This window comes from Solea senegalensis, unplaced genomic scaffold (assembly GCF_019176455.1).
Source record: "Solea senegalensis isolate Sse05_10M unplaced genomic scaffold, IFAPA_SoseM_1 scf7180000013762, whole genome shotgun sequence".
Classification (NCBI taxonomy): Eukaryota; Metazoa; Chordata; class Actinopteri; order Pleuronectiformes; family Soleidae; genus Solea; species Solea senegalensis.
In genome coordinates, this window is record NW_025320889.1 from 43,776 (window position 1) to 60,944 (window position 17,169).

General features: G+C 41.6%; 1 protein-coding gene and 1 long non-coding RNA gene across 3 annotated transcripts; one reads left to right on the forward strand and one right to left on the reverse strand.

The window, feature by feature from the left end:
- Positions 1-5,984: 5,984 nt before the first annotated feature.
- LOC122760581 lies at positions 5,985-10,532 on the reverse strand. The gene is made up of 2 exons (XR_006358442.1): positions 10,503-10,532; positions 5,985-6,262 (listed from the first exon to the last, which is right to left on the reverse strand). It is a non-coding gene; the product is annotated as an uncharacterized LOC122760581 (long non-coding RNA).
- Positions 9,361-16,906, forward strand: hdgfl3 (HDGF like 3). Of its 2 annotated transcripts, none has more exons than XM_044015693.1 (6): positions 9,361-9,601; positions 10,979-11,055; positions 11,980-12,118; positions 12,434-12,595; positions 15,675-15,809; positions 16,615-16,906. In XM_044015693.1, the coding sequence occupies exons 1-6, from the start codon at positions 9,518-9,520 to the stop codon at positions 16,639-16,641; spliced, it is 624 nt and encodes a 207-aa protein (XP_043871628.1). In that variant the 5' UTR covers positions 9,361-9,517; the 3' UTR covers positions 16,642-16,906. The 2 variants fall into 2 exon arrangements, with proteins under 2 accessions (XP_043871628.1, XP_043871629.1); XM_044015694.1 differs by having other exon boundaries at positions 15,675-15,804.
- The last annotated feature ends 263 nt before the right edge of the window (positions 16,907-17,169 follow it).

Below are 17,169 nucleotides of genomic sequence, written 5' to 3' on the forward strand. Positions count from 1 at the left end.
CATGTCATTGTGAACCCTGACCCTACCCTGATCCACATCCACTCTCCACCAGGAAGCCAAACACATGCCTGAACAATTAACTCCTGCACTGCCATCAATTTAGCCTAGAGGGAAGAAAAGATTGAGTCACCCAGGTTCAGGCACAAAAAATGGGTAAAAACATATGGATAAAAGGGTTTTCTTGATAAAGAGCGAGTGAAAAATGTTTTTCAGTTTGCTGCAAAGTAACTGTCACTGGAGTGACAAGGAGACACTATTGAGAGCCTCCGTTCATTCAGCCAATTTGTCTGAACTGTTCAACAAAGAATTACAAGGAGTCACGGGGGTTATGTTTATCCTGAGACCAGAAGCTGCCTTAAAAGCCACAGTGAATTTAAGCGGCAAGTGCGTCTGCTTCATAAACTTGTGATGTTGGCTCTCCGTATTGATTCTTGCTCAATGCAGCAGCCGATGGTCAGCAGGAGGCCGATGGCAGCGTGACCCCGCTGTCTGTTCATGTCACACTGAATCAGCTCCAGCTCTTTAATGGGGCTCTGACTCGTAAATTACACCCTTGGATTAAAAAGGAAACGCCGGCACAGTCTTAACCGCTCATCAAACTAATTTCAATTTCACCGTGGTGGCTGAAGTAACTCATCACTTTGAGAATATACAACAGGGTCAACTCTCAAATATTAATGTGATCTACCAGTCACTAATGAGTCAAGGACGCTGAGATCCCCTCACAGGGATCAACTGGTTTCACTGTATAAACCACAGTCAATTTCCCAGTAGTTTTCAAAATGTAATTGCCATTAAATCTGTGTTTAATCACCTTGCTTTGTAAAAGTCCCCAGCATCAGTGTGAGCTGGCAACAGTCTCCTCCATGCAAGGACATTACACTAACCGCTGTTGGCAGAACACCTTTTTTTGGGGGGGCAGTCTCTGTTAAGGGATGGAGGGATGAAAATGTCACATAATGAGTAACAAACGATTGAAGCCAAAGTTCCACATGCCTGTACAGCTCAACAACGGGCAGCAAAACTTGTTTTGTGTGATTTTACGTTTAAAAAAACTGTTCAAATAAATGACATCTACAAACACCTTTTACAACAAAAAATTCCAGCAAAAAACAGGTTTAGCATTGCGCTGTGTAATACCGTTCATTCAATTAAATTGTGTTTAAGTATTTAGTTGAAGAAAAATAGTTTTTTCTCTAAATGTTAAGATTTCTAGGCAAAAAAACAATGAAGCCATAATTCGGGAATGAAGGCCCACGGACCGTCTTGGGTTTCAGCACCAACTATTTCAACATCCGGCTCTGTCCCTGGATGAATGATAGGGACTGATTTCAATGTATTATTATGTTATTTATTCTTTATTCACTGTTTTTTTTGTGTATTTTAGGAATATTGTTCATATTTTAATTGGGGAGATAATATCGTCTATATCAAAACAAAGAAGGATCGTTAGAATGCCATTGTACAAACTGAAATGTGTGAGCTCATGTATCTGGACTTCTTTATGTGTCAGAAATGAGCAAATAGTCTGGTTATGAATGTGGTTATAGGTTTAGGCTTAGAAAAAGATGATGATATGTCCTCTTAATGTTGTCCTGTTTGGTCTCACCCTGGTCTTGAATCGTGGTCTGAACGTCACTGCTCTGTAGAGGAGTTGGGGACGATGTTACTTTGAGGGACAATGAAAACGGTCACTTTGCAAATGTTGACGTGACAATTTGGTACATTTAAACATATTTTCTTTCAAATCCAACACTCACTTTTGTCTCTTGATGGTTTTCACTTCATTTCCTGGCACGCACTGATCGTTATATAATATCAACAGTGTTAACAGTGACAACACTGCTTGCGTTGAATGTCCACAGCCTGTGCACCTCCGCTCTCTGAATCCCTTTCAATTGCTTTCTCTTTTCTTCTCCTTTCCCCTTCAACTCCCCACCCTCTTTGTCTTCTGACCCCTTCCCCCACCGCCTGCCAATTAATGCCAATCAGGCCAGCGGTGGACTGATGTGGTGGGGGGGTTTGGGACTGGGACCACCTGGCTATCGCTCACAGCTGGCCTCTCCTCTCTACCTGTCAGGACCAGGCCTCTCAGCACCCAGGGTTCTACACTCTGGAGGAGCTGGAAGGCTGCGCCGCAGACGGAGTGTTGACTATGGTTTATTAATGACATTTTCTTTCACTGTGTGTGTGTGTGTGTGATCGTTTTTCTTTCAGGTTTCTCACTTTTCTTTCTGTCTTTCTTTTGACGTTTTTTGACAAGTGCCAGATTATTTTTGAGACAGTTCTGTTTTTAATACAGGATTACAATTAGGATAAATTGTACATGTTGTGTTGAATGTTTATTTTTCCTGTCACCAGCAGGGTCACTGATGTAAAAACACAGCAGAAGCTAGACCCAGAAACCCCTGTGTGTCCATATGAGGTGCACATTATTCTCTAGTCATACAATAGAATAGAATAGAATAGAATAGAATAGAATAGAATAGAATAGATCTTTATTGTCATTGCACACTAAATTGGATACAGTCCTACCAGTGCAATATCTGCTTTTATAAAAACACAGGGGTGTCAAACTTGCGGCCCGTGGGCCACATGCAGCCCTTCAATCGATTTCATGCGGCCCGGCCACTTAAATTATTGATTCACTTTGCATCATGAATGTTTTTTAGAGCGTGAACTTTATATATCATTCTGTGTGCAAACAAACACTTTTATTTTGAAATGATGCAACATATCGTCAAGATGGAATATTGTGGTTTCATTTTAAAGTTTATTTTGCCCACCCCTTCTAAACGGTTGTGGGGGGTTTTTGTTGACTTGCCCCCACCTGACCAGACATGAACCTCATGTGGCCCCCAGGCCATTTGTATTTGAGACCCCTGGTATAAGCTATGCTTAGAAAAAAAACACAAATCTCTAAAAACATTGTATTACAAAGTCCCTTTAAACAGCATTTAGGACACATTTGTAGAATGCAGAGTGAGGGGCGTGTCACATGCAGGGCGTCTTTTGTGTGTACAGAAAAACAATTTGGTCTCAGACGCACGCGCGCACACACAAATGACACCCGCGCGTTGCAACGTGTCTTTTTCTGGGTGTATCCTCATCGCGCTGTGATGAGTTGGAATGCAGCGACTGATAAGTAGGTGAAACTTTGTCTTCTGAAGTTTGTCTCCTGAATCTGTAGTGGTGAAAGTCAATTGTCTCCCAGATTGCGCTTGTTGTGTTTTCCATGCTTGTTTTTAGGCACTGCGTTCAAATGAGCCCTGACACAGTTCCTTTGTGTCATAAAAACATGAATCCTTCCAGGTCCAGGTGGCCAGAGAGTAACGTAGTGAAAACAAGGCTCAGAGAGGATCAATATAAACATGAACTGTGTCATTATTTCTTTCACAATTACACGCTATGATCACTAGGCAGCCATGTTCTTAGGAAGAGTAAGTGTTTGTGACTTGACACATGATGGGCTCTATGTGTGTGTGTGTGTGTAAGAGGGAGAGATGACAACTGAAGTTGTCCTAGCATAGTGCCTCGCAACTGTCTCACTGTCACCCGGGAGTCTCCTGCAGTCGTCCATTCTGAAAGTCAAGATCCTTGTAGAAATTGTGCCTGATCTCTGTGTTTAATAATGCATCTTCATTTCTTTCTTTTTTTTTCTGTAATGTAAAAAAGCTGGCTTTTAGTAGCGTTAGTGGGACAGTAATGCCACCTGACAATCACTCCCCACAGTCTTGACTGTGGCCTGCAGGAAGAGAGACAGACTCCTTGTGATTGACAAGGACAAAAAGAGGAGTCGTCCCACTTCTGTTTTTGAATTGTCAACCGCAGTCATGGGATTTGAGAATGAAGGATGAAACTGTGACTTTGACTAGAAGAAACAAAGGGCTTGAGCATGACATGTGTGATTACATTATCCAGGAAAGTCATTTAGGGCGCCAAGGTAAGAGGCAGTCTCAACAGGACTTTCAATTATTTATAACAGTGGAGAGAGTGGGTACCTTCAAGGCCAAACAGCTTACCGCCACTTCAAGGAAGATGTATTCTCAGATACTTCCACAACGTCAACCGGGTAGAGTCACAGTGAAATGCTTTAAAGGGAGAGTTCGGGGTATTTGAAGTGTGGTTTCATGAGACACTTGTACCCCATTCCTCATGGGTTTGCATATCCTGGGTATATGTTCAGTGTGAAAGGGGTTACAGTCAGTGCTGGCTGTGCAGTGTGTGTGCACAGACCGTCCTGAGACACAGACGCTCATTCTCAGCGAAACTAAAGGAAAACTGCAACTGGTTAAGTCACATATCCTAGAAATAGGTTTCATCCAGAGGTGGAGGGAGTACCGAAATATTCTACTCAAGTAAAAGTACCACTATTTTTGATAGTACTGGTCTAAAAATGTAGCTTGTTTAAAATGTACTCGGAGTAAAGGTTACTTAGTTACTTTTTTATCAAGGTTCTTTCTTGTGTCATGCAAAAAGGGCAAGGGGACACAAATTTGTCCTCACTTTGTCACTCACTCAGGGACCTTAATTAGCAACAATTCACCTGTCCTCTGTCCTCATCATTCACCTGTCACCTTTTTTTTTACTCAGTATCGGATGTGATTTAAAACGTAGCGATTTGATTTAAAGTCAATTTTTAAAATGTAAAATTGACTTTAAAAAGTACAAGTACACAAAAAAACCTACTCAATTTCAGTATAACAAGTAAATGTAATTCATTACTTTCCACCTCTGGTTTCATCTCACCCGAAGACAGCCTTTTCTGCCTGGAAACTGAAACGTGTGTAAGACACTCACTCACTCTCCCACACCAAAGTCTGCAGACAGAATCAACACTGTTGCCTTGTTTAGTGAGTTTGTGTCACTCAGGCAAATCTGAGTAAAAGAGTTCAAAATCACAAAATAACACATTTTAACTCTGTGGTATAGACACAGCACTGGATTGACCCCTCCTGTGAGCAGTGATGTGCAGGGAATATGTGCTTTACACAAACTTAACTTTCAGCCAGAAAAGGCCAGATATGTTCTCAGGGTATGGATAAGTGCTAGTGAGCCTCCATAATCTCAGGCTGGTTTTCAGCACAGGTGGCAGACGCAGGAAACCTCATACAGCCACAATTTTTAAGAAAAAACTGTACACGTCCAACTTCATAAGATTAAAACCCCACCTGATGTCGACCTATCACGACACTGACAGACCACAATGTTCCAATCAATAAAAGCGTAACACAGTCCCAATATGAAGCCTGTGGACACTTAACTACAGCAGCCTGACGTATTGTTGTTGTTGTTATTTTAAAAAAAACAGCCTATTACCTTTGAAATCCAGCACATTTTCAACACGTGGGTTTCATTCAATAGCTGCTGGGGAGGTGAATATGTACCCCGCTGCTTCCATTCTTAGCTCAATGATTAAGTCCCATGGTTATTATGCCTCACTTACACTGGGCAGGGGAAAAACACGCAGCTTGGGAGTAAAGTTCAGTATGGAGATGTAGTGGTGTAGCCTTACTAAGAATAAGAAATACACCCACACACACATACACAGTATACATGCTGCAAGGACCAACGCATTATCATTAAATGAACACAGTGAAAACATACAGTCATTTAAATGCGGGAGAAACAAACCCTTCACCTTTGCAGTTATATTTAATCTACATCATTCAATAATCCCAAATGGTCTGTTTGTGCACTGGAATTTACCTGGTATAATGATTATAACCCCATTTTGCCAAATTTTAATGATTAACCAAGTCAATAAGGGTTTAAAAATTACGAGCCAAACGCACAATTACACGCATACTGTCCTTAAGTGGTAATGCAGGCAGGATTGTATGCGGAGTATGTGAACTTCTGTCCTCTCGTCAGAGTGGGACCTCTGTCTCAGTGTTTTCAAACTAAAGCTGAACAAATCACACATTTTGTTAAATGCGTTTCTTCCTTTGGCGCCCACTGCTGTCAACATCTTTGCGATATGATATGATTACGATGCACTTTATTGTCCCTGATGGAATTTTTCTGTTTTGGGCTGAGCCGTGTTAACATACATCTCAATCAATACATGAAAGCTACACACGTCACGGTTAATAATTACATAAATGCAATAAGAACATCACAGCAGCATGCAGATCAGATCCCTCATCCTCCTCCTCCTCCTCCTCCTCCTCCTCCTCTGTGGCTCTTGCTGAGGTTTCCCTCATATTTTTCCCAATCAAAGGGTTTTTTGGTGGAGCTGTTCTTTACCCAAACTGAGGGTCTGTGGACAGAAGACGTCACTGCATGTAAAGATTGTCGTGAGGAAATCTATACACACAAGGCCACCAAAAGGCAAATCTGTGAATTTGGGCTTTACAGATAAAAAACAAAAAACAGATTTTTATTTCAGCTGATTAAAAACAACCCAGTATGGCTCTCATATTTATATTTGATTAATTAGTCAGATTATGAAAAAAATCCAATTTTAAATCTAATCACACTTGCCGTGGAATATTTTATTTGTTCTGATGAGATAAAATAAGGACAGATATCTTCTATTAGCACATCTGTAGTGTTTAAGATGCATGGCACAGAGACATACTGTCCCAAATATAAATACATCTATAACAGAAAAAGAGAATAACAGACGGCTGTGTATTTACTGTGAATCTTACTCACACTGGGTGAATACACAGCAGGAAGAGTGAGATTGTTTCGTGCCTATTTATCCCCAATTTACTTTCTTTTATTTGTATGATGTGATTTGTGTAACTGCTGGATGAATCCCGATGGGACACACGCACACTCTCACACACACACACACACACACTCTAAAGCCATGCTCGGTGGGCTGCAAATACAGTGTGAGCGGATGTGAAAAGTATCGCTGGCACAGTCGCACACTCTTACTGCGAGTAGCATCGCGGACAGACACCCATACCAGATGCCATGTTTGCCCTGAGCTCAGAGGCATCACCGCGAGGGGGGAAAAGCCAGTGCGGGGAAATAAGCACCTGTCATGTGCCAACTGAAGTGTTAAGTGCACAAATTGTGGAGGCGAGGGTGATGTTTCCGCAGGGGTGACAGCTCTGGGTCTGGGTGCCATGTCAGGCCCTGGCATATCATGCAGACCCCTTCATTTTCCCTCTAGCCCACCCTGGACCCCACCGCTTGCTGAGGGGCACAGTGGCAACTATTATTTACTGGATGTCTGCCTCATTTCCTCATATTCATCCTGGCTGGCCCTCACAGTGCCACGGGGGGTTTGTTGCACCCTCCTCCCTCTTGTGTCATTGCTGAGGGGCGACGGTGGCAAAACAATCTCTGGCGAAACATTTAGATCATTTATTCAGCGCGCCGGGTGTCAGCCGCAAACCAAATTGCCCACGTTTGTGTGCGCCGAGGTCCTCGCCGCGTGCCTCTCCCTTCAGGTTGAGCATGAATGCGAGCCATGCAAGGTGTATCGGGCTGGGTGTCAGAGGGCCTTTTCACAAACTAACACTAATGCCACGTGAAGGTCTTCCTGTGAACAGTGTGAAAGTGCAAAATGTATGATAAATTGAGCGTGCCGGGGGAGCTTTACGGCTGTGAGGCTCTGTGGCTGGTCGCAGGCATTGTTATGACTGTGGCTATTTAGGATCATGGGAGTTGACAGTGTGCTACTGGCAGCCATGTAAGCCAGATTTATCCAAACTGTGTGAGCAAGAGGGAGAAACACACAAGTTTCGAAAGAATTCAACGGAACTTCAAGGACACCAGAAAACACCAGTGACCCAGGTTACAAAAAAAGCCTTATCTGAAAAAGGTGACAGTGCCTCAGAAATGCCCTCTTTCATTCATCTGACCACCTGTTGTCAGAGGTTTGAATAAAGGAAGACGTGGAGCCTGTTCGCAGACAAATAGCACGAGAGACGGCAGGTAATCGTTTTAGGGCTAATGGTTTCCTGATGTTGAAATAGCAGGACATGACACTCGCTCAGCAGTCCACAAATATCTACAGGAGACAGATGAGGAACCCTCGTGCATTTGTCTTTGCCTTTGCTGCCACCCACTGTACAAACTCCTCTACCCAAAGCATCATCAAGATCATTTTTGAGATTGATAATTATACATATACAATATGTGAGAACAATGTGTTGTTCAAGCACTTTACATTACGTGATTGTATCTATCATTGCTGTACTTTTAACCATGTTTCCTATTTAACTGTTTTTATCTATCTATCTATCTATCTATCTATCTATCTATCTATCTATCGATTTTCTATCTATCTATCTATCTATCTATCTATCTATCTATCTATCTATCTATCTATCTATCTATCTACCTATCTATCTATCTATCTATCTATCTATCTATCTATCTATCTATCTATTTCTATCTATCTATCTATCTATCTATCTATCTATCTATCTATCTATCTATCTATCTATCTATATCTATCTATCTATCTATCTATCTATCTATCTATCTATCTATCTATCTATCTATCTAGCTATCTAGCTATCTATCTATGTCTCAAAACATGGCTAATACTAAATATGTTCATAAGCAATATAAATTTGTTTGCATGTATCACATCATTAAATTAAGTCATATATAATATGCTTGCTTAGTGTTTTAAGTGCTTTAATTACAGTTGTTAATGTTGTTATTTACTTAATTTTTGAATCTGTAAATTCTTTTTGCAGTATCACAATGGAATATTGTGTTATAATTCTTAATTTTATTTAGTTTTCCTCCTCCTGACCAGACTAGACGCTCGTTATTGGCCCTCAGATCATTTCAGTTTGAGGTTGACCCCTGCTTACCATTTTTCGTCATAGACTTCATGTGTGAAGTTTTGTGTTCGTGTGCCACCTACTGGAACACTGTGAAACTGCAAATAAGATTCTCCAAATAATACAAGACAGATTTAAAAAGTAAAACACAATATAATTGAATTTATAAGGTATATTATAGAGTGGCTATACTTGTTTAAAGGCCAAGTCCAGAAGAGATGGATATGTGTGGTTTAAACAAACATTTCAGGCCTAATGGCATTTTTGTTTTGCACTGGTAAAAATCAATCATAATAATACAGTAGTAATAATAATTTGTATTGTTATTAATAATAATTATTATTGAGAAATATGAACACTAGTTGGTTTTGGTTTTTTTTGGATTACGTCATAAATAGTAAATATAATAAACTATATAGGTCAGCATCATTTTCATTGTTTAATTCAAAGATCGGAAGTTAGATTTTTCAACACTAACAGGGTTTACGTTACAGGTAATGTTCAACTTTAGCCATTCTCGAAGACGTTTACACATGAATTTGTGCGTAAGCGGAGGGGGGGAGCGCTTCCAGGCCCCGTTTTCCGCTTTTTTCTTTTTTTTTTCTCTCTCTCGCTCTCTTTTTTAATTATTTATTTCCCGAGTAAACTGCAGTGTTGATATAAAAACACTGATGGTGGATAATTTACAGGGCCCCGGGGAGATTTCAGGATTATAAGGTCATCTTTCTCTCAGCTGCTGCTCTGAATCCAAAGACATGGCTCGACCACGGCCGCGGGAATACAAGGCGGGAGACCTGGTTTTCGCTAAGATGAAGGGATACCCGCACTGGCCAGCGAGGGTGAGTGCGAGCTGCGGCCGGGCTGTGAGCGCAGGGAGGCGGGGTTGATTTACACCACGCAGCCGCTGCTTCGCTGGAGGAGCGGGGGAAGAGATGCTGCCTGCCCGGGCTCCACGGCCACATTATTTCATCTGCGTGTTTGTTCCACGCTGTAATCTGCTGTGAGCCTTTGTTTCCCAGCAGGTGGAGTCTGAATGTAGACATTTTAAATCATAACTGTTATGACTAGTGTTATTATTAGTATTATTACAGCCACACTCTCGATTTATTCAGCTCTGATTTGAGTTGTAACGTCATTGTTATTTATTCATATTTGTTTTACTAAACAGGTCAGTGTGTGTGTGTGTGTTTGTGTGTGTGTGTGTTTCTGCATTTAGCTGTCAGTCATGGAATAAATGAGCCAGTGGTTGACCTCAAGTAACCCATCTGTCTGTATTTGCCATAAAAGATGCTACAGTACACTTACACCACAGCCCTTGACCTCTGTCATATTCTCTGTCATCGTCCACGAGCCATGTTAGATCAATTTAAACGTGTGGAATTAACAATTACAGATATCCACATCATAATCTCTACCAGTGGTGGACATACTCTTATCTATAATTCGTGTTTGACCAGGCAGAATGAAGGTTAAATTTATATATAAAGATGTCTATAACCTGATAATACATGTCTACAGTAAAATAATGACTATCCCTAATTACACGTTGAGATATCTATAGCTTCACATTGAATATAGTAAAAACAGATCATTTTACATATTGAAAAAGAACAATACAGATTTCTTGAGGTCATTTTAAGGTAACTCTAACTTAATGTATAGTCAATGTAGTGGCATCTGGAACTTAATTGTAGATATTTCAAACTGGAAGTATGGATAGTCATAGTTTAGATGACAAACCTGCATGTTCTCCCCGTGACGTGCATGTTCTCTGGGTTCTCCGGCTTCCTCCCATGGTCCAAAAAAACATGCAGAGGTTTATTGAACACTCACAGGTGTGAGTGTGAGAGTGAAGGATTTTTTGGGCTCTATACATTGGCCCCACGATGGACTGGCAAGGCGACCTGTCCAGGGTTGTGACCCTCACTTTTCGCCCCTATGTCTGCTGGGATTGGCACCAGCTGATGATGAATGAATGAGCACAAACCCCCGTGCTACGTCATCTAAAATGACAATTGTGGGTGGAAAGACTGACGCGTATCCGAAATGTCCGGAAAGCAGCCTGCCATAATGGATTTGCCATCATTGTTTAGTACATTATCTCAGGCCTGTATCATCCAGGGTAATGTACTGCAGGTCCGCAGCATTATATGTCGAGTGAGTAAGATGATAAATATTCATATCAATAACAGTTGGTATTTATGTTGTCCGTCCAGATTGATGAGCTTCCAGAGGGCGCAGTCAAACCACCTGCCAACAAGTACCCCATCTTCTTCTTCGGGACCCATGAAACGTAAGCACCTGTTTTTTTTTGTAGCAGCATGCTGTTGTTTACATGGGAAACAGCTGTTTATTGAAGGTTATACAGTCTCTGCTCTACTTGAAAAAAACTCATTTTAGCATTACACTTAAACACACTTATATATATATAAGTATATAGCAATAATAATGCATTTTATAGGTAGGTCTAGTGTGTAAGAATCTCTGTAAAGTACAAAATAAGGCTTATTCTAAGGCTACATAACAAATGAATTTATACTTATACAAACAGCATAGTCACTTTCTGTCAATAAAACCCTAAATGTTACACACCTTTTTCATAGTCTCAAAGATGCGTTACAGTTTAAAATCTCAAATATGAAAACTACACAACATTATTTACACATTAAAATACAGTGGAGTATCATGGCCACGCATTTTTTTTTGCAGTCCTCGAGATTATATTTGAAATTTGAGAACATTATTCACGAAACTTGGAGTTTAATCTCGACATGTCACGTTTAAAAAGGGGTGGGGGGTTGGTTATGCCGGACGTCACTCCAGGAGTTGGTCTCAACTGAAATAGTATGATTTGACCCTGGAGGTGAATGGATGAACTTCCTGTGGAAATGCAAGAGCCAATTCAAAAATGTGGACAAATGGATGAATTGATGGATAATTCTTCTCGGCACAATAAAAAAAAACATAGCGTGAATAAAAGTAAAGTCAAGAAATGTCATTGTCAAGAAAAATGTTGGTTTGACAGTGTTTACCTCAGCCGACATCATCCGCTCCAAATATTGATGAATACCTGAACTCGGAAAATGAAACATGACACTACCTCTGTGTGCGCAAATACGTTTTTTATATAATAAATGAATTGCCTAAAAGCAGTGCCCTCTCTTTGTGTGTTGCTCCGGTTTAGCAGAAGTGGTAAATGTCTCTTTCGCTTCTGTAGTGCATTCTTAGGCCCCAAGGATCTCCTGCCCTACAAAGAGTACAAAGACAAATTTGGCAAGTCCAACAAGAGGAAAGGCTTCAACGAGGGCCTGTGGGAGATCGAGAACAACCCCAGAGTCAAGTTCACGGGTTATCAGGTCAGTAGGTGTTATCGGGTCACGAAAGCTGCCGGTAAAGGACGGATCTGGGGACGTAGATAAAAGAAAATAAATGGTTAGGCTGTAGCAGCAGGTCCAGATCTTTTTAAAGACACAGTTGTTTATCTTGTCAGATGGGCTGTTTGAAGCAGATAATGCCTGACTATGAAAGCTGGAGTCATTTGTGTCAACTTTCAGTCTCACATGTATAAATTAGAGGTGAGACTTGCTGTGTAAGTCTCAGCATTTCCTTCTTTTAGTTCTTCAAAACAAATGTTTGACATATGTTTTTTTTTTTTTTCTGCCTTCACACAGGCCATCCAGCAGCAGAGTTCCTCAGAAACAGAGGAAGGGGGGAACGCGGCTGACGGCAGCAGTGAGGGCGAGGAAGGCGACTCTGTCGAGGAAGGAGACGACAAGGAAAAGCTGAAGGAAGACAAGACCGGATCCAAGCGGAAAAAGACGGCCTCCGCCAAGGTACTGTACTTCAGCGAGTGAGAATAAATCTATCAGGTTGACTTTACGATAAAGATTGACATCGTCAAGTAGCACGTGAAGGCCCACGCGATTGGTGGGGTGGTTAGCACTCAAGAAGACCCAGGTTCATGGCCTTTCTGCATGGAGTTTGCATGTTCTCCCCGTGTGTGTGGGTTTTGAAACATGCAGTATGGGGATTAGGTAAATTGGACACTCTAAATTGACCGTAAGTGTGGGAGTGAATGGTTGTTTGTCTCTATGTGTCCCTGTGATGGACTGTCCAGGGTGTCCACCTCTGCCTTTCTGCGACCCTCAGAAGATACAATGGATGGAAGTTGCACATGCACAACTTATCTTGGTGAACTCACTCTCAATATTCGCTTCACAGCAGTTGATGGACGCACATGAATGCGCGTTTCCTTCCAGACGTGGATCAGGATTCAGGATTTGTATTAATACACATGGTGTATTAAATTGAGGCGACTTTGACGGGCCGTATCTCGGTCATTTCTCCACCTTTTTGGACGGAATCAACGGTGTAGCGTTGCCCCGGACCTGAATTTTCCCCGTCCTTCCTGCTTTTTTCGGCCCTCGAAAAACCCTAGACGCGCTGGTTCTCGGGACTGGGCCGAGCGCCGACCATGGAGTGCAGTGCATTGACACTCTAGTGTGAAACTGAGCGAGCCAGTCAGCGTTATTTCCTCTCTGAGTGTTCTCTCTAGTTCATTTCGACTTCAAAGACACTGTATTGGTCGTAAACAGCAGGGTTGGGTTATCACCACTGACGGTTTGAGTCCGCGTCTGATGATGATTTGATACTGATACGGTTTTGGGATATTTCACTTCCAGTGTCAGCTTTGCTTTGGATGTAAATGAGATGATTGGAGAACTAAAATCTTCTTTCTTCATCATTTTAAATCAGAAATGAAATCAAACAGTTGCCCTTGGGCTTGGTGGTGCTCTCAGTAGAAGGTTTATGTTTAAATGTTTTTTTAAATAGGATAAAGCAGTCGATTTCTTTATTTTTTGTGCTATTTCTCCATATTGTGTGAACCCAGACTTGTCAGTTTCTCATATAAACTCTCTCCCACTCGTCTTTATTGATCATCAGTCACGTCTGGATCGTCTGTATTCACACGTCCTCAGAATTCAGTGTTTTGGGGAGGGCGCGCTGCAGAGCTGAGCACTGCTACACTGTGTTACTGTAATAGTGCAGAAGCCATCACTGCTGTAAATGGGAGCAGGTTGAAAGAGTCAAACGTGTCCTGCTCATCACTTAGCAACCACTGTTGCCTGGCAACTGGGCTCCATTACGCACAGCACATGTGGTGCATCTGAAGGAATGTGACGCCGTCCGGGGCGGTGTGTGTGTGTGTGTGTGTGTACATGTATCAATAGCTTTGTGAGGACCAGGTACAACACTACCTTTGTATGGTCATTTTGTCCGACTTCAGATAACGGTTAACGAATGTAATATGTCTATGATGTGTCCTCACTAAGAGATAAACACAAGTTTGTGTGTGTGTACTTGTGTGTGCATTTCTGTGAAGACCAAACATTGAATAAACCTTACAGAATGAGGACATTTTTGGAAAGTGGGGACATTTTGAGGGTTAATAACTGGTTTCAGAGTTAGGGTTAGAATTGGGTTTAGGTTAGGAATGGGCGTTTAGTTGTGATGGTTAAGGTCAGGGTAAAGGGATAGCGAAATCATTATGTCCATGAGGGTCCTCACTGTGAATGCTGTGCAAATGTATATGTGTGTGTGTGCAAGGAGTGCACAGTGGAACTGGATTAAACGTGATCATCACTGTTGATATAAGTGTTCATTGACAATCGCTCACTTGCCTTTCACCCCCAGCCTCCTCACACACATACACACATTCACTGCTGTGTCGAAGCAAAAAACTGCAGCTTTTCTACTACTTTACATAGTGTGGCCCACCAGCACAGATGTTAACAACCCCCTGGGTTGATATGTCTCTCCTTTCTGTCCCTGCATGTGTGATGGTTTGCAGGTGTATGGCTGTGGGTGTTTAGGTGGATCCTGGGAGCTGATTGGTCCTGCAGTATAAGAGGCCTGATCGTCCCTGCTCACAGTCAGACTGTCAGCAGATGTCTCATGCTTGTTTTAATAAACCTTTCAAATGGTTTGTTTCCTTTGTTGCTGGTAGTTTATTGGGAGTTTGGAAACGGTTGTGGTCATATATATGATATAGTCATTGAAAACATGGCCATCAGTGGGGGACACAAGGCATTTGGGCTAGTAACCGGAGGGTCACTGGTTCAAATCCCAGCACAGGTCAAGGCCTGGGATGCCCCTGAGCAAGGCATGCAATCCTCCACTGCTCCTGCACCCTGCTTGTGTGTGTTCACTTCACTATGTGTAATAAGAATGGTTTAAAAGCTCATTCTAATTCAAGGAAAAACCTTTAGCCCCTTAACTATAAACATGTTCTAAAAGTTGCATTACTTTGCCATCATCCACACGGCAGTGTAGTGGTTAGCACTTTCGCTTTGCAGCGAGAAGACCCGGGTTCGAGCCCCGGTTGGAACAAGGGCCTTTCTGCATGGAGTTTGCATGTTCTCCCTGTGTGTGCGTGGGTTCTCTCCGGGTACTCCGGCTTCCTCCCACAGTCCAAAAACATGCAATGTGGGGAATAGGTAAATTGGACACTCTAAATTGACCGTAGGAGTGAGTGTGAGAGTGAATGGTTGTTTGTCTCTATCTGTGTGTGGCCCTGCGATGGACTGGCGAACTGTCCAGGGTGTACCCCGCCTATCGCCCGATGTAGCTGAGATTGGCACAGCACCCCCCCGCGACCCTCTGGTGGAGGATAAAGCGGTTAGATGATGACTGACTGACTGACTTTGCCATCATAAGAAGTGTTACAGCCTTAATATATTTGTCATTTTTGTCCAGTAAATCCATTCACAGTACATTTTCTCCACACTGATTTCTGATCACCCCCTTCTCACTTTGTTTTGTTCGTTGCAACCGATATTTTTATTCTCTGTTAGAATCGAGAATCGTGGCAGCACGCGTTGCGGCATCTTGATCTGTGTGTGTCCGTTGCAGAAATCCTCCAAGCTGTCCAGGATCTCATCTGCAGAGGATGACATGGAGAAGGACAGCAAAGACGATGACCAGAGGAGTGGCTCAGAGGGAGGAGACCCCGACAATGACATCATCAAAAACACCACCGACTGTAAGGTGGGACTCAACCTGACTTTGTTTGTTCTCTACTAATGCATATATATATATATAGGAATACAGAAAAAAAATATTGGATGTCCCATAATCTGTCCCAAAATCTCACTTTTTAATTCAATTGCAGCCAAGAGGTACAGTAAATATTATTATATATTATATGACATATTAAACAAGGGACAATAGATTCAATATTCTGTCACTTATACAATAATATGTACTATATACATATATATGTATACTGTATGATTCTGATACGTGATCATTTAAAAAAATATATAAAAATAAACTATTTTCAGGGCCAATTATTGCATCATTTTCCTGCCTTCTTACCATTTCTTGTTTTACCATCGCTGTTGAATATATACAACAGAATATGAACTTGCTAGGAAAACTACTCTGACAGATTGATTTTTAATTAAAGGGATGGGTTGATGTTTGCCTTGGAGACAGCATCACTGTCTAAAAGACAGGAAGCTGAAGATGCGGAGTGACCAGGATGGCCTGGAGTAAAGATGAGGGACAGCTCAGACTGAAAAGTTTGGAAAAAATAGAGAGGGCAAGGTTGAGATGATTTGGTCACGGATAATGATTATATTGGATGATGAGGATGGAGCTGCTGGGCTGGAGGAAAAGAGGGGAAAGATCACAGAGAAGGTTCATGGATGTAACATTACAGTTACAGTTGGTGTAACAGAAGAGGACACAAGATGCAGGCAGATGATCCACTATCTGTTTAGCACCAGTTCTCCATACCCATTCCACTGATTCTAATAATAACTGTGTCTTTGTCGTTGTGTCTCCCCAGAACCAGCTGCTCATAGAAGAACACTGAGTGAAGAAAACATGAAAGGGAAATCCTTCCTTGTAGCTGCCATGTTGGAGAGATTAATCCACAACATGAACTCTCATCAGCACCGTGTTCTGGCTGCTGCCATCGTCACCCCCTCCTCTCTGTCCAACTCTTGAGTATGTACTTGTAAGAAAGATGCACCCATACTAATACTGATACCAGTGGATACCAGGGTAAAAAAGGGCATTATAACAATCTGTTGTTTTGTTCTGTGATTCTGAATCCTTGTTTATATTTTTAAAGGGCTGTTTCACCCATTTTTTTTTCCACTTGGTCAAATGAAGGATAAACTTAAAATCATTAGGATGCTGCTGTTTTTGTTTGTTTAATTCAACCATTTTTTTATTATTTATACTATATATATAAACATATATATAATTATATTATATTTGCTATTTATTTATTTTATTTTTTTACTCTTGTCAGAATCTTGGCAGTAAAGAGCAGCGTAGGGCTTTTATTTCCTTTGAAGGAAGTGATGTTCAGTTCCTCTGTTGTTGTGACCACTGT